Source organism: Cheilinus undulatus, linkage group 9 (assembly GCF_018320785.1).
Source record: "Cheilinus undulatus linkage group 9, ASM1832078v1, whole genome shotgun sequence".
In the NCBI taxonomy this organism is placed as follows: Eukaryota; Metazoa; Chordata; class Actinopteri; order Labriformes; family Labridae; genus Cheilinus; species Cheilinus undulatus.
The window spans coordinates 40,638,837-40,655,352 of NC_054873.1; the positions used below are offsets into that span (position 1 = coordinate 40,638,837).

The 16,516-nt window shown below is 38.0% G+C and overlaps 2 protein-coding genes across 2 annotated transcripts; both read left to right on the plus strand.

Annotated features, from left to right (window-relative positions):
• Positions 1 to 1,707: 1,707 nt before the first annotated feature.
• LOC121515334 (NADH-cytochrome b5 reductase 2) lies at positions 1,708 to 8,852 on the plus strand. Its single transcript, XM_041796038.1, has 9 exons — positions 1,708 to 1,819; positions 2,005 to 2,154; positions 2,821 to 2,893; positions 3,289 to 3,395; positions 6,045 to 6,174; positions 6,294 to 6,377; positions 7,093 to 7,178; positions 7,286 to 7,385; positions 8,649 to 8,852. The coding sequence occupies exons 1-9, from the start codon at positions 1,805 to 1,807 to the stop codon at positions 8,819 to 8,821; spliced, it is 918 nt and encodes a 305-aa protein (XP_041651972.1). The 5' UTR covers positions 1,708 to 1,804; the 3' UTR covers positions 8,822 to 8,852.
• Positions 8,853 to 9,804: 952 nt separating this feature from the next.
• poglut3 (protein O-glucosyltransferase 3) lies at positions 9,805 to 16,226 on the plus strand. Its single transcript, XM_041794773.1, has 6 exons — positions 9,805 to 10,133; positions 10,479 to 10,676; positions 10,897 to 11,180; positions 11,312 to 11,516; positions 14,525 to 14,721; positions 14,839 to 16,226. The coding sequence occupies exons 1-6, from the start codon at positions 9,884 to 9,886 to the stop codon at positions 15,277 to 15,279; spliced, it is 1,575 nt and encodes a 524-aa protein (XP_041650707.1). The 5' UTR covers positions 9,805 to 9,883; the 3' UTR covers positions 15,280 to 16,226.
• The last annotated feature ends 290 nt before the right edge of the window (positions 16,227 to 16,516 follow it).

The following is a 16,516-nucleotide window of genomic DNA, read 5'->3' on the forward strand; positions in this document are numbered from 1 at the left end:
GTGAAGGCAGCATCGACACTGAGAGGTGCATACAGGTTTTGGAGCAACATACTATATGCTTCCATCCAGATGCCGTCTTTGTAAAGGACACCCCTGCTTAATCCTAAAAATGCTAAGCCGCAGTTTGCACAAGTTAAAACAGCATGGCTTTGCAGGAAAAGAGAGCAGGTTGAGACTGGCCTGTCTGCAGTCCAGACATGTTTCTCATTTAAAATGTATGGCACATTATGTAGCACAAAATATGTTACCGGGAATCCCACAATATATGTACATCGTGCATTCCTCCCATGGCTATGTTCTAAGTTTATCTTGAAATGTGCTGATGAAAAAAGGAAAGAGAATTTCATACAATCCCTGCAGTAAATAACTGATCATTTATTCATATCATTCTGCAACTGTCAAACTTTTCATTTGAGCAATGTGAGCAGCATTGATCATTTCAATCCATGTCAACTATCTCAACCTTTCCTCTTAACCGTTTTTAAATACTAAAAGGAGTAACAATAGGGTTTGATACTTTTCACACCTCTAATTCTTTTTAGAACTTGTACAATAGTGGCTGTTAACACATGCATAAATCTCTCTGGATTGAAAACCCATTCTAACACTACAAGAAAAAAGTTGAAAAAGAAACATTTGTTCAATTCTGGTATAATGCACATAATGCTACTTTGACTGATTTGCCATTGTTTTTGCAATACCTATTTGAAGGGGATTTGCATTAATGGTCATTTTTTACTGCTTCATGTTTTGAATTGCATGGTGCTTTTACAGGTAATAAACATTTACTTCAAATTTTGATTTAAATTTTTGATTGCGATTTATCTCAGAATTTTGGTAGTGAATTGACATTAATTGTGTTGCAATTAAAACTGTTTTTGTGTAATTTGGGATTTTTGTTTTTACCTTCTTAAACGAAGAATAGTTGACTTCCTGTTTTGATACAGACCTGATTTTTTTGGGAGATCAAAGATTATAACATTAAATTAATCACAGAAAAAGGAGCTTGTTATGGATCTTTAAGGCAATAATGGAATGGTTAAAAGGTAAATGTTTGATAGCAAATTGTGCAGATGACTTTAAACTTGTTCAGTGTGCTGTCTGTGAATTTTTAAAGTGAAATGAGTCATTAAGGAGCAGTGGAGGACTAATTTTACATCACTGTGCCTGCAGTGCGACTCTGCAGTGGCATAACCAATGTGTGCTGAAAGGAACAATTAAACTTGCATTTAATTGTGGTTTTAAAAAATTAATGCACTATTTTGTGAATCACGATTAATGCAATAAATCTTGACAGCCCCAATTCCTATACGTACATCTACAATTTAAAAAGAACCTTTAATACCTGCCATTTCTCAGAAGTAATGCTCCTTTTTATGCAAAAATAAATAAATAAATTAAGTGTACTATAGTAAGGGATTTTAATCTGTGATAACACAGCTCCTTGTAGTGTCTTTATGATGAATTACAGTATTTTCTTTCCCTGGGGATCCAGGCTGCTCCAGTTATGTAATCTCTGCTCTGCTGTAACTCCCCTCCCCTCTCTCGTGGTGTGATGTCAGTGTTCTGCTCCTCACTGCATGAACACCACTTCTGTACTATATAGTGTCATGATAGAGCCTCTCTTTCTATTGGTGCTTTAGACCTTGTGTCCCCTTTCCCCTAGCTGAAAGCCACGCCCCCCTGGGAGGCCCTGTGTGAGTATTTGTGAGTGTGTGAGAGAGAGGGATAGTATGTGTGGACTCTGGTCTCTCTGGCTGTGGTAGTAGAGGGAAAAGGACAGGCTTTATTTCCTGTTGCAACCATGGATGAGAGCTTGGTAAGAATCAACTTTTACTATACATCTCCACTAAATCTTTCACTTTTTAAATCTTTGCTCCACATTAAGTAAAAAAGCATTCTTAGTCATTGTCTCAGTCATTTAATGATCATGTGCTGTGGGTTGTTGATTCTGTGTTATTGCATTTCACTTTGTCCAGGATAAATGTGGTATTTGTGTTACAGATGATCCCCGTGGTGGGGGCCGTGTCTGTGGTGGCTGTGTCAGTGCTGTACTTCCTGCTACGCAGTTCTGCAGGAGAGAAGAAGAAGAAGTCACCTGTTACTCTGCAGGATCCCATGGTCAAATATCCCCTCCCTCTCATACACAAACAGGTGTGGCATAGGAACATGGAGTGGAGAAATACCCCTAATTTTGAAGACACAAAACTATTTTTTACAACAAGAAGTAATATTTGACCGATATATTCATAAGTCTCAGAAAAGAAGACTTCAAGTCTTACTGGCTTCTCTAAAGATCTAAATTCATTTCAATTTAATATTGTGCACACAAACTACTGACACCTTTGTTTATGACTTCATCTAATATCCACTCTTGGTTATTTGGTCCAAAGAGTGACTTCAACTTGCACAATGAATTGCATTAAGTCAGTAGATGTGTTTGTGTGTAACAGCTTAAAAATTAGACTTAATTATGTAAACTCAACAACTCTTTAGAATCACTGACAGTTTTTTAGAATCATTTAAAGTTATTTAGATCAAGTTATACAAACTGGTTGAATAAAAATATCCTGTTCCTACTTTTTTTAAAAATTATTTGCTTGGAATTTTTCTCTTAGCATAATTTCAAATGTTACACAGCTGGGTGTTGCTTTTCTCTAGCTTTAAATTTAATCTATTCTGAGTGAATTAAGAAAAACATGGAAATGTACCTCGTCTTAAACTGAAATCCCCATGAATGGATTTTGATAGATAGAAATGATAATGATTTTTTTTTCCTTTGTTTGTATAACTTTTTAATTCAAATGTTTTTATGTGCAGGAAATCAGCCACGACACAAAGAAATTTCGCTTTGGCCTCCCATCTGCAAATTATATTCTTGGACTACCAATAGGTAATACACCAGCTTTTCTCACATTTCTCCCCCTTAAAATGTATTTTCTTTTGAACTAGAATGACTTACTGTTATTGTTTAAAGGTGTTTCAGAGTATCTGGATAGGAAGCATTCATGCACTGACATACCAGCAGTAGTTGTGCAGTGTGACTTTGTCCTTTAGCCCTTTTGTCGACCTGAGTTGATCTATGATCAATGGAATCTTGTAAAGCAATAAACAAGAACAAAAGATGAGATTACTCAGTCTGCTTGTTATAAATCCATTCGTACATGCTTCTGGTTGGAGCATAATTCACCTCAAAAGCCACAGCTCACTTCAATTTTTCTTAAACTCTTCTTTTTATTTTCTCAAATTGAGCCTTGACCTCCTCTCTGCTCCTGTCCTCTGCACCAGGTCAGCATGTGTACCTGTCAGCCAAGGTGAACGGCAGTCTGGTGGTCAGAGCCTACACTCCAGTGTCCTGTGACGACGACCAGGGTTATGTAGACCTTGTAGTCAAGGTAATTCATAATAATGACCAAAGCACTACACAGCACACTGATATATGTTGGTGAACTGTTTGACTTTTTGTAGGTTGTAGATTTGAATGAACTCTTCACAAGAGTTCATTTCACATCTGTAAGTTTATTTGTTAATAAGTCATCAATTAACCAAATGTGAAGCTGATACTTTACAACTCTTGTGGAGTCTATGAGGAACTTCTGGACAAACATTTGAGGTCAAAGACAAATCAAAGTGCCATGATATTAGATGATCAATGCCAAACAAAGTTTAAAATACACTGTGCACTTTCTCCAGACTACTAAACAGCAGGCAAGATAAGCTAGCTACCTGCTGAACACTGGAGAGCAGCTAAAGAGGCTGATCTTTCTGTTTTTCCTTGTGTGTACTTATTGACATACTTAAAGTTACTTTGACATTGTTCGTCTGCTTCTTCAGAAGAGTCACGTTATATTGTTGTAACGTGTCTTATCAGCTGACCTCATGCAGGTTTGTTCGTCCTGTTAATCAAGACTGTCTGACAGCATCTTGAGGACAGCAGGAAGCAGGGTGGGAAATTAGCACCCGCCGACTGCGGCTATTTTTGAGCAGTGTAGGTGAATTTTAACATAGCCACTGGGATGGGTAAATGAAAATAATGTAACAGAATGATTTTTTGATGGTAAACCGCATAAGTTAAGTCCTGGTTTTCTCCTTGTTTCGACTTACTTCATGATGAGAACAGAACGGGCCTACCTGCTCTCTGACCAAAGATCCCTGCCTCCTCCCTCCAGCATTTCAGTGTGCTGTCAAATACAGTCGGCTGTGTGATGCGATGGTTTGACTCCATATCATATGAGTAGTACTGTGTGCAGCTGGTTTATCTGCTAAATTTTGTTTGAACTAATGTTTTGCCTACCTTGAGTCCTAGATAGTTAAAAAAGGCCTGAATTCTGATGTGAGGTTGCAGTAATCATGCTCAAAATATTGAATTTTCACAAGTCGTTCATGCATATGCAGGAAAATTGCATTGAACATTTCACTTCATTGAATAGACTTTAACTTGAATACTATAAGCTGTGATTATTATATTATACCTCATTACGTTATTCTGATTGTTAAAATTAAGTGGCTGGTAAATAAAATCAGTGGCTGGTAGATTTTTGAATTCACCAGTCACAGTGAAAGCTTGCAAAAAGGTAATTTCCAACCCTGGCAGGGTGTCAGCAGTCGTAACATGGCAAGGTAACAAATGTCTACTCATCTGTCAATAACAACACAAAAAAATTGTATTTGACACACACACACACACACACCCACACACACACACAAAAAAAAACCAGAGCTGACAAAATTAGTCATTGCTCTATTCCTGTAGAACAGGAATGGGCAAGTGGCAACCTGGAGGCCCCATACAGCCTCCTCCTCACTCAGTGTTAGTTTAGTCGACTAAAACTATGACTACAAATGTCCGTTGACACACTTTTTTCCATGAGAAAGACTAGAGTAAGACTCACTAAAAACAGATATTTGATGTCTAAAACTGACCAAAGGTAAGTTTAGTTTTCACCAAGATGACTAAAACGAGGCTAGAATGTAAGTTTAGTTTTTGTCAGATATTCAAACTTCATGTAATTTCTCCACTGTGGGTAAATATGTTAAAATTCAATGCCTCTGTATCTCTTCTGCCTCTCAGCTGTAGAAAGCTGGGACCCCAGGTTTGGCAGGGTACATAGAACACACTACCATGATTCAGTACCAGATTTAGACCAGAGAATAAATGCTTGGACTAAAAGTAAAGACTGAAACTAGACTAAAATGTTTTTGGAGTTTCTGTTGACTAAAAATGAACCAAAACTGTAAAGGGCAGTAACTAAAGTGTGACTAAAACTAAAAAGCATTTAGTTTAAGACTAAGACTGAGACTTAAATTAAAAATTAACACTGTCTCACTCATTATGGCCCATCAGTCAATTTCAGGTATTGATAAAATTCTAAATAAGAAAAATTATGATTAGAACTGCCATAAAGGACTTCAGTCTCAGTTGCCAGTACAACACCAAAGTCAAATGCACAATATCATAAAAAAATAATAAATATTTTATAATAATCCTTGAAAACTTGAATATATTTTTCCTTTTTGCGAAATCGCTAGACATATTTGGCTGAATTGTTTATTTAAAATGCTTTACTAAATGCATTTGGAAAAAAAAATAGATATTTTAGTGAAATATTCTTCATTAGCCAGTTATTACTCTTATTATTTCATCGAAAAAGTAGCTTTAGTTTAATATAATTCTGTTTTGATAATTAAACTATGCTTTATGATTTGCATTTGGAGTTATATATGTTGGACATTTATTCATTTTGTTAAATTATACATAATGATAACAGCCCCCATTAAGAGAGTACAACAATGTATAGCACTTTGTCCCTCTGGCAGTAAGTGAGAGAACATTAATATGGCCCTCTTGGTAGTCACTGCTGTAAAATATGTAAATAAGCACATTTCTGCAAACACATTTGCTCCTGAACTTTGCAATGTGATAATCAGTCGGTGTAATTTTACACTCTGGTCCCTAAGAATACATGGGCTAGGTGGTGAAGTTGAGGCAATAATTTGCCAATCATATGTGGAATAAGAGAGAAAGGTTGTTGTTTCACCTCCAGGTGTACTACAAGAACACACATCCAAAATTCCCAGCGGGTGGGAAGATGTCTCAGTACCTGGACAACATGGCTATAGGAGACACAATCGACTTCAGAGGACCAAATGGGCTGCTGATTTATAAAGGCAATGGTATGTTGTATTTGTGTCTAAAGCAAGGGAACAAAACTCCAGCAGATGTCACTGTTGTACAAAACAAGACTGTCTGAGCACTTACATTACTAAAAACCATTTCTGACTGTCTTTATCAGGCCAGTTTTCCATCCGACCAGACAAGAAGTCAGAGCCAAACACTCGGAAGTTCAAGCACATCGGAATGATCGCTGGTGGAACAGGTTCATTCACTTTCTTTTACTTCACTCTTATGTTCCCTAACTTCACTCTTATGTTCCCTAACTTCACTCTTATGTTCCCTAACTTCACTCTTGTGTTCCCTAATTTCACTCTTATGTTCCCTAACTTTACTCATATGTTCCCTAACTTCACTCTTATGTTCCCTAACTTTACTCATATGTTCCCTAACTTCACTCTTATGTTCCCTAACTTTACTCATATGTTCCCTAACTTCACTCTTATGTTCCCTAACTTCACTCTTATGTTCCCTAACTTCACTCTTATGTTCCCTAACTTCACATGATTTCATTCTGTGGAACATCACTGAAGCTCAATAGGCTGAAAACTGAGCAGAGTTAAATAGTCTCTCCAAGGTAGAACAAGGATCATCCTGCAAGTCAATTCACTGTCCTTAATGCCTTCACAGGACTGTATACTGTATGTGTGTGTAGAACATAAAGGGCGAGAGAGTAGAGCGTACCATGTAGGACAATATTGCTGAAAGGGTATTGTGTTTTTCTCTCTCTATAATACACATCAATGACACCCACGACTGCCATATCCTCTACCTTTGTGGACCATTTGGTGATATTGTCTCTGCAGCATCAGTGCTGACAATATTGTGTTTCTTTTTAGAAGAAAAAAGTATTTCAAATAATACACAGGAAGACAAGAACCCTCCTCTGAGACTGGTGTCAATGTCTTTATCCATCCCAGGCATCACTCCTATGCTGCAGTTAATCCGCAGCATCACAGCAGATCCCACCGACAACACAAAGTGCTCCCTCATATTTGCAAACCAGGTCAGTTCTGTGTGCTATATGGGAAATGTTATACTGGTAAGAATTATGGTAGTATATTATTCAAATTCTTTACAAAGATGAAATGTGTTTCACATACCCTCTCTTAGACTGAGAAGGACATCCTGCTGAGGGAGGAGCTGGAGGAGGTGCAGAAGAACCATCCTGATAAAGTTCAACTCTGGTTCACACTGGACAAACCTCCACAGGGTAAGGAAGAAAGTTCCTACAGGAACAAAAGTTTGTGTAATCCCCCCCGGTTTCAAAATGTTAGCATCACAAAATACATTTTGTAAACATTTTAATAATTTCATGGCTATAAAGTGAGAAACTTTGTAAACTTAATGGAGCATTATCTCCTCAAGGGGGTCTGTGGAGAATCACTTTATCTCAACAGAGTTTTGATTCTGCTGAAAACAAAACTAAATGTATACTAATTTTGTTAGCTGTTGGGTATCTTTGATTAGAAATAATGTAGTTATATTAGAGTTAATTGAATCAGAAGTAAGGTATGATAAAATACAAGTTCTTATCATGCTAACCTTTCATCATGTGGGATCTGGTGGCCACTTTGTCCAAGATTCAACTCTCTGATGTTACTGTACAGAATATTCAGATCCCATCAGTATTACTGAATTAGGCTATATGGAGCTGAGTGTATCAGTCTCAAAGCCTGGCACTTTTGATCCCTGTTGAATATTCACAGAGTGAAATCAAACAAAGACTCCTCAGCTGAAGGAAAATCCCCACGGGCTGACAAGAGAGATACTTCCAACAAGGTGTTACAGTAGCTTAGCAAAACACTCGTGTCTTCCTTTGCATAATCCTTAAAGCGAGCAGAAATTAATGAGCATAATATTGTTACATAATCTCTGTTGTGAAGGCCTTGAACACTGCCCGTATTCTGCCTTGTATGTCATTACTGCCATACGTCAGCCCTTCATCATTATTCATTAGAAGGGCTGTTCTTGCTGTTAGTTAGCATTGCCATTATTATGAGGCCCTGGAAATGTTCTATTTTGATTCTTTACTTTTGACTTTACACCTTTTTTTTAAAGTAAATTATTGTTGTAGCTCTTAAATTCACCTATACCATCGAGCCTTCAATAACTGAGGCATCAGAGATGGGTTATTGTTTATGATTTATAAAAAAACAGGATGTGTTTTTATAGTTTGCATTTGAATATCATTTGAAAAGAAGAGTCAAAGACATACTTCACTGTGTGTTTAGGCCAAAAATAGCAGCTTTAACTTACAATGGAGACACTTGGGTAAATCCTGCCCATTGTGCTGTCTCACAGGCAGGATGGAAGTCTTGTCACATTCAAATGTTAATATGCAAACAAATGTTGTGTTTTTAAAGGATGAGTCTACTGGGAACAGCTCTGAAAGATGAAACACTGAGCTGCACATTTTAAGAAAAGATTTTCTCTGAAGCCAAAGGCTGACCTTTCTCTCCATCTTGTCTTCTAGATTGGAGCTATAGTTCAGGGTTTGTGACCCATGACATGATCAAGGACCATCTCCCTGCTCCGTCCTCTGATGTCCTTATTGTCTTGTGTGGGCCTCCACCAATGATCCAGTATGCCTGTCTGCCAAATCTGGAAAAACTGGGACACGAATCAGCAAACATTTTTGCATACTAGAGTTTTTCTAATCTGTTTATTACCTGGAATATTTGTCATTAAAAAAATCAGTGTAAAAATTCTGATATTCTTACATGTGTGCTTTTATTTTTTTAATCTAAGTGACACAAAAACCATGATGCAATCACGTGCTGCCATCAAATTTAAAAAAAACAAAAACAAAAACAAAAAAAACAAAAGAAAACAAAAATCATAATGATGATCAAATATAGGGACTCATTTTTGCTTAAATATTGAAAATGCTTTGTCTTCACAGTTCTCTGTGATGAACTTTTATATGAGATAAAACTTTTTAAATAAATATCCTTTATTGAGCAAAAATACTCCTGTGAATTGATTAAGAAAGGCTTATCTGTATACATGAAGTTTTTGTATAGGACTGAAGCTAATAAAAAGGTCACATTTTCTGACACACGTCCACAATGAATACAGTCACAAAACACGAGGTTTCAATTCAAGACAAAGGCTGCTGTTTATTTATTTACTAGGGTCATGTTTCAATACTGAACATAATGGCAAAACAATGCAAATACGTTCAGTGGATGAACTTTTTGAAGTGGCCAAAGTACACAGCAGTAATCTGTTGATGTTCTGTGTTTCTGTAAGCAGTCATCATGTTGACCTTATTGTAGGTAATTACAAACTCGCTGCTGATATTGTAGCTCAGTAGAGGGCGACCTTGTATAACCTCACTTATTAGAAAAGGAAAGACAGAAAAAAACACATTTAAAGATACGTTGGTGAAGCCAATATTTGGTTACGTTATTAAGACCTGTTCATAAAGAACGAACGATTCAGGACTTAAAATCCAGAAGATTTTAGCTGTATTTGTTTCTATTATTGGAGTGCTAGCTATTTCGGTCCCAGGTAAAGTGTCACAACTAACCATTCTTTATCAGCACATACTACAGACTGTGATGGCAAGCTGCAGCTAACATTTCCCACATACCATGAAGGCACCTCAGGGTAATGGGCGTGTTTCTTTTCACCAACATGTCGGCTCAGGAGTTTCTATGAAAACTTTGCTGTTAATATTAGTAATCCAGACGTATAGCCTCTGGCATGTGCAGTAATATGGTGTCTGAACGCAGCTCAGACCTTGTCAGGTCTGTTCTATGTGGTCAGTTTTGTAAGGTAATAGTTTTCATGCTATTTATCAGCACAAACTTCCCGATTTCTGACTGTGAAGGAATCAGCTCAGAGAGATGTCTCATCTGGGGTCCAGGGCTGAAACCCGACTCAGTTTTACCAGTCCGCTACTTCTTTATACAGGCGGTCGATTCAAAGGGAGAAAACTTGACTCTATCTCCAGGTAAAACGACCACAAACACGGATTGCTTTGAGTGCCATAATGTGCGGCTATCGCCGAGTAATGTTAGCAAGCTAACGGTGCATCCTCTAAAAGATTATGTTACACAAAGTTTATGTCGCACATTTGGCATGTTTTTACTTAATATAGCCCATTGAAAGGTAAAGCATGCTATTATATACAGTGTCCGTTCGTGCTCTCATCGACATAAATTTGTGTCACTCAACAAAGACCAGATTTAAAATGTGTATTCGTGGATACCATTCACAAAACTCTAGACAGCAACACTTAATTGTTATTATTATTATTATTTTACGGTACTGAAATGCAATTTACATTGATTCTTAGGTAAAGAAACGTTTAAAGTGAAGATAAGTCCATTGAACAAGAAGGAGCACATCCGGATCCACGTTCCTCCACCCCTGGACAGAGGAGATGGCTCCTTCGTGGTCAGGTACCGGCTGTATGGGACAGTACTCAATGGCCTCCAGATTGAAGTTCTTCATCAAGATGCTGCTGTTGCCAAGTCACCCTATGACCTCCAAGGTATGTGTCAAGGCATGCATTAGAAAGCACAGACATGGGTTCTACGAGTAACAGTTTTCAGTTTATGCAGCCCAAAATAACCTCAAAGTATTTTTGAGTCCATACAATGTACATCACATTGTTGCTTTGTCTGAACCAGGGTAGGTGCAACAAGTGTCATGTTTCTCTGACTGTCATCTGCATTCATGATTTAACCCTGCATATAATTTGTCTTACACAGGTCCAGTCTATCATGAATACTGTGACTGTCCAGAATCAGACGCCTCTGCCTGGGAGAGCATCATGCAGTGTCCTGCTGAGGACCCTCAGATCCTGGCAGACTTTAAAACATTTCCAAATATCGACCTGCACTATCTCAGACAGGAAGTCCCTCTAAGATTCAGCAACAGAGGAGGTCTCATCCACTACACTATCATCAACAACCAGCTGTACCGCCGCACTCTGGGAAAATACACTGACTTCAAGATGTTCTCTGATGAAATGCTGCTCTCTCTGATGAGAAAGGTAAGGTTTTGGGTTTATTCTAGGTATTTGAAAATATCATACTGCTGAGTTTTAATTCTATGTTTGGGACATCATCCTGACATAGCTGTGAAGAGACTGTGATTGCAGTCCCGTTTGAACTTTACTTGAAGGTGAGGGTGCCTGATGTGGAGTTCTACATCAACGTTGGTGACTGGCCACTAGAGACAAGGAGGACAGATGCTGTTCCAATCCTGTCGTGGTGCGGCTCTACTGACACACGTGACATTGTCCTCCCCACGTACGAGGTCACACACTCCACTCTGGAGACCATGAGAGGTGTCACTATTGACCTGCTGTCTGTCCAGGGAAACACAGGTAATGCACAAAGGACACTTTGACACCTGCTTAACAGGAAAAGTTAAGCTGTTATTTCTTTGAGGTACTATCCTCTGAAAAATTGGGACGTCATGTTAAAAATAGAAAGTGATGACACACACATTGTGGAAAGCACAGACTAGAAGTCAACAGATTATCTACCCAGCTATTACTGGTTATAGGGGCTGACATTTGGCTAGTTATCTTCATCATTATTTTATTTATAATCCTAATAAAATAACCAGAAAATGCTTCTACTTTTTTATCATGTACGTAGTGTATTTAGTAGGTTTCTAGCTTTGGTAGTGAGGGTGTCTGAATTGGAGACGCTGCTCAGCACCACTGATGCAAAACCTTTATTTGCCTTGTAGCTCCTTGCAGCTGTTGTGGGCCGGGCTAGCATAGCTGTATTACTAACTGCAGTCAGTCAGCAGTGTAGAATAAATCTAAACGAGCTCCATCTGTACTCTCTGAAACATTGAAGTAATGAACACATTAATGCAGTAGTTGTTATAATCCAGTTATACAGTTTTACTTTAAGTATGTTTTGTCATGGAGTTATTGTAAAACTTTGAATTCAACACACACTTATGTAAGAGTTTGTACATAGGTGGTATAGGTACCTAAGTGAAATTATCTGAATACTTGTACTGTTGTTAAATACCTGCATGAATATTAAAAGGTATAAAGATTTCAGAGATAAAAACTCTTTATTGTTTTTATAGATATTCACCTGTAGCAATGATCAATGAAGTATCCATGTTTTGTGGAATATGTCAAATGTGCACTTAAATGCTTATTGGTTCTAAGCAGTATTGTATGGGCCCAGAAAAACAATATTGGTCAACCCATACTGTTGACAAAATATTTTCAGTGAGGGCTACAGGAAGGCCATTTTGTCTGTGCCCATGCAGTGATGTCCACCACAGAACCATGCCTGTTTTAAATGCTGGACCCTCTGAGATCATGACCATCTAATATTTGTCTTTGCAGTTTCATTTAGAAAAACCTTTGTAATTTATTGCTGCTCTAGTTTTTAGTACATTCTTTCACAGAGTAATGGATCTCTCCATCCCAGTAGACTCAGCCACTCCTGTTATGGTGCTTTTCTGTTGACAGTTAAGCTTTTCAAAGTGTTTTGTGAAATGTGTTCCTGGCAGGAAATTTGCATGGGCATATAGTTTCCAAAAACAATGACATTTCTTAGTCTCAGTGTTTGATATGTGTTCATCCTACTAGTTTTAGTTCTTTATTTTTAACCTTACTCTGGTGTTACTAAAACTTCACACTCAGTGTCTCAACTTTTCAGGAAACAGGGCTGTAACTGAGGAAGTCAAGTCATCTTGATATCAGAGTCACTGTGACTGACAAAATCCCAAACTGAAAAATGTGAATAGTTTAGCTCTTAGTCTTAAAAGAAAATGAAGACACATGACTGAATGATAGGGCTTCTTCAGTCTTGGAGGAGATTGAAGCTTAAGGCTGAAGCGTTCTTGTTGTCATTTTTAAGGCTTACTACCTTACTAAAAAAAGGAATTAGAAGACCATACAATCTGGGTTTTAGGTCACTCCATTTTATTAATCCCAGTCTGTTTTGGACCTCTCCCAAGTGGATAAAAGATTTTAACTGCCTTTCTGCGTAATGATTTTTATTGCATTTAGTGAAGTCCACAACATAAAAGTTCTGTGCAGCTCTGTAGCTCTTTTAGTCTAGAAGAGGAGCTCTCAGCTCAGATTGTTGTGAAGATGACATACAAACAACACATCAGATCAGAGATTCCCTACTCCCACTGGTCACATGCTGTCTTCAATTCAGGATTCTTCTAAATCAAATTCAAAACCAGAGAACAGACATTCACTAGTTTTTCTTTTAAAGCACCATTATGACCTAATGAGGGAGAAGAAATTCTACCAGCCTCTGCATGTTTGGACTTCATTGCCATGTATCACAGCACATTGTGAGCTGTGAACAGTCCCTTGCAATCCACAATGAAGGGTCATTTTCAATTGCATCAGGTGGTGTGCAATATGTGATGGTGGCAGCTGCACTTTTGATCATGAAGATGGGTGTCTCTGCACTGTAAACTAGATTATAAGTCACACCAGTAAGCTCATGTCAGCTTTTTTTAAGTATAGAAGTATTGAAAATGTGTTATAAACTCGACCTTTCAGCAATGAAAGCAGTGGCTCCTAATATTGTCCTACTAAGAAGCAACTTCAAAAAGAAAATCCAAGAACAATTCAAAAATGTCTTTCTTTGCTGTACACAATTTGGATTTGACAACTGGAGAGCAGTTGTAGTTTATCAAGAAATAAGAAGCATGGTGTGTAGTGCAAAACAACAACTTATTATTCTATCATCCTCATGCAAACACAGATTTCATTAAGTGCTGATAATTAAAGACAATAAGTGATAAATCCACCCATAAAACTTCTCTGTGTGATATTTCCCTCCTATTTATTTCAGACAAAAGTGGCTTTAGAGCAGCAAAATTGAACTGACTTATTTCAGTGTGATTTCTGACACTCCCTCTGCCTTCATTTTTAAACACCCCTTTCTTGCACAATGACTTGAGCAGATCTGCCCTAACTATGTGATATACCCCCTTTCAGCTGGTGATGCATAAACCATCGTCATGTTGACCTTGAGAGCAGTTCAGCAAGTAGCTAACAGGTTGTATGATGAATGGTCAAAACACGAAGAATTTTTTAGCTCTATGCATTTTAAACACTCTATTCTTAACTTTTGGTACAAATTGGGTGCACACTACTCCTTTAGCACATCGTTAGCCTCATAGCATAATTACCTAAGTCATTTTTTGGCCAAATTGTGATATCTGCCTAACTTTGCTCTCCTTATGCTACTGATTCATTATGCCTTTTTCTTTTTCTGAAAAACTTAAAATATGACTTAATAATGCTACAAGGCTAACGATATGGTGCATTATATGTACCTTAATCTTGTAGGGTTTCCTTGTGTTAACATTTTAATTATTGTAATTTTCCAGGGCCTCCATGGATGAACAAAACAGATCGAGCATTTTTCCGTGGTCGGGACAGTCGTGAGGAACGTCTTTACCTGGCCTCCTTGTCTAAGGAGAACCCTGAGCTGCTGGATGCAGGAATCACTGGATGGTTCTTCTTCAGGGACAGGGAGAAGCATATAGGGAAGGCACCACTTGTTGGATTCTTTGACTTCTTCAAGGTGAGTGAAGAGTAAATGAATTTGCAACTTTTATTGTATTCTTTACCATGGCCACAAAGCCTCCCCTAAATAAAATCATGTGTTATTGGAAATGGTTTTACTCTTTCCCTTTCTTAGTACAAGTATCAGGTGAATGTGGATGGAACGGTGGCTGCATACCGCTTTCCTTACCTGATGCTCGGGAACAGTCTGGTCCTAAAGCAGGACTCTCAGTACTATGAATACTTCTACGCTCATCTGAAAGCAGGCACTCACTACATTCCTGCGAAGAGAAACTTGTCAGACCTCCTGCAGAAAATCCAGTGGGCCAAGGAGAACAATGCTGAAGCTGAAAAGATTGCCCGGATAGGCCAGACAGCAGCGAGAGAGCTGCTGCAGCCCAGCAGACTGTACTGTTACTACTACAGAGTGCTGCAAATGTACTCGGAGCGGCAGACAGGACAGCCAACACAGCATGTGGACATGGAGCTGGTGCCTCAGCCAGACGACAACACTGCTGTGTGTACGTGTGAGCATAAAAGCAACAAAGAAGAATCCAACATGAAGGATGAACTATGATGGAATCAGTCTCTAATCTTTATTCACCTTTAGTGTTTTTTTTTTCTGTGAAACATTCCTGACTCATCAATAGTGAAGAAAATGAATGTTCCTGAGAAGGCTCTCAAAGACTTGATGTCACTTTTTGCCTTTTATATTGTGTTTTTCTCTGTTTTGTAATTTGAGAAAGCTCTTGTTATTGATGCAAGAAGCAAAAGATTTACTTACTGTAATGTTAATGTGCCTTTTGGATGCTTGAATATTTTGTAAATTGTATTGTAGAATGAGAAAAATACATCTTAAATAAATGAATCTTATTTTTACACCCTACTGTTAAATCTTTCCTAAACATGAAAACTCAAGGAGAGATGGGATTTTCATTTTGTTGGTTGGACCTCTTTTAAGTATGCCACTGGAAAAGCAGTAAAAAAGTAGATTTTTTGTAACATTGAACCTTCCACAAAAAGGCTCATCTGGGGCTTTTCGGTCATGTTTAAAAAATAAGCACAGCTCTACTTGCTTGTACATCCCTCTATTGTTGTTTACCTTTGTTACCAGCTGTCAACTTTATGCATTAGGTCGAGCTGACTCAAAGAGTAAAGGCTGTTCTCCTTACAGACGTAAATCATCATTCCAACAAGTTAGTATCTAAAGCTATGTTACAGAAGCTGTGTCAAAGTCCTGCAGTTACTGTTCTAGCCTGCTTCATACAATGCCCATGGTTAAATGTTCATGTTAGTGCTGCTCAGTCATGGCAAAAATCATTTTTTGATTTATGTTGAGATCACACCTCACAGGATGTTTCCTCGTTGATTTTTTATAACATCTGCATCTTTGTGTGAATGTAGAATGATTAAAATAAATAGGACGGGCAGCAACAACTGTGTAACAAACCCCGTTCAGTTGTATTACATTTTTTTCATTGTTAACTAGTGATGATCTCTTCTGTCATCTTCTTTAGCTCTCACTTCTTTCCCTCTGCTCCTTCCAGCAGCTTTGGTAGGAGGGCAGAGCACACACTGTGCTGCAAAGGAAGGGAGGGCATGCTCTATTTACCACACATGACAACATGGTATGTGGCACAATAATCGTAAACTTGATTATCTTGTTTTCATGTAATCTAAATTGAAACTTGATAAACTGCCAAGCATTAGTTCATGTTGAACATTATGGTATCACGCATCTGTATTGTCATTATTGTCATTTCATCATCTAGGGCTGATAGGATTGATGCTAGATGTGCAGATACAGCAGTGTA

Bases quoted from the DNA above. Each gene is read 5' to 3' on its own strand.
- LOC121515334 (XM_041796038.1), top strand. The intron at 2,155-2,820 runs GTGTGGCATAGG...TTTTATGTGCAG, and splicing joins TCCCTCTCATACACAAACAG to GAAATCAGCCACGACACAAA. The intron at 7,386-8,648 runs GTAAGGAAGAAA...CTTGTCTTCTAG, and splicing joins ACTGGACAAACCTCCACAGG to ATTGGAGCTATAGTTCAGGG.
- poglut3 (XM_041794773.1), top strand. From the start codon at position 9,884: ATGTGCAGTAATATGGTGTCTGAACGCAGCTCAGACCTTGTCAGGTCT. The intron at 10,677-10,896 runs GTATGTGTCAAG...TGTCTTACACAG, and splicing joins GTCACCCTATGACCTCCAAG to GTCCAGTCTATCATGAATAC. The intron at 14,722-14,838 runs GTGAGTGAAGAG...TCCCTTTCTTAG, and splicing joins GATTCTTTGACTTCTTCAAG to TACAAGTATCAGGTGAATGT.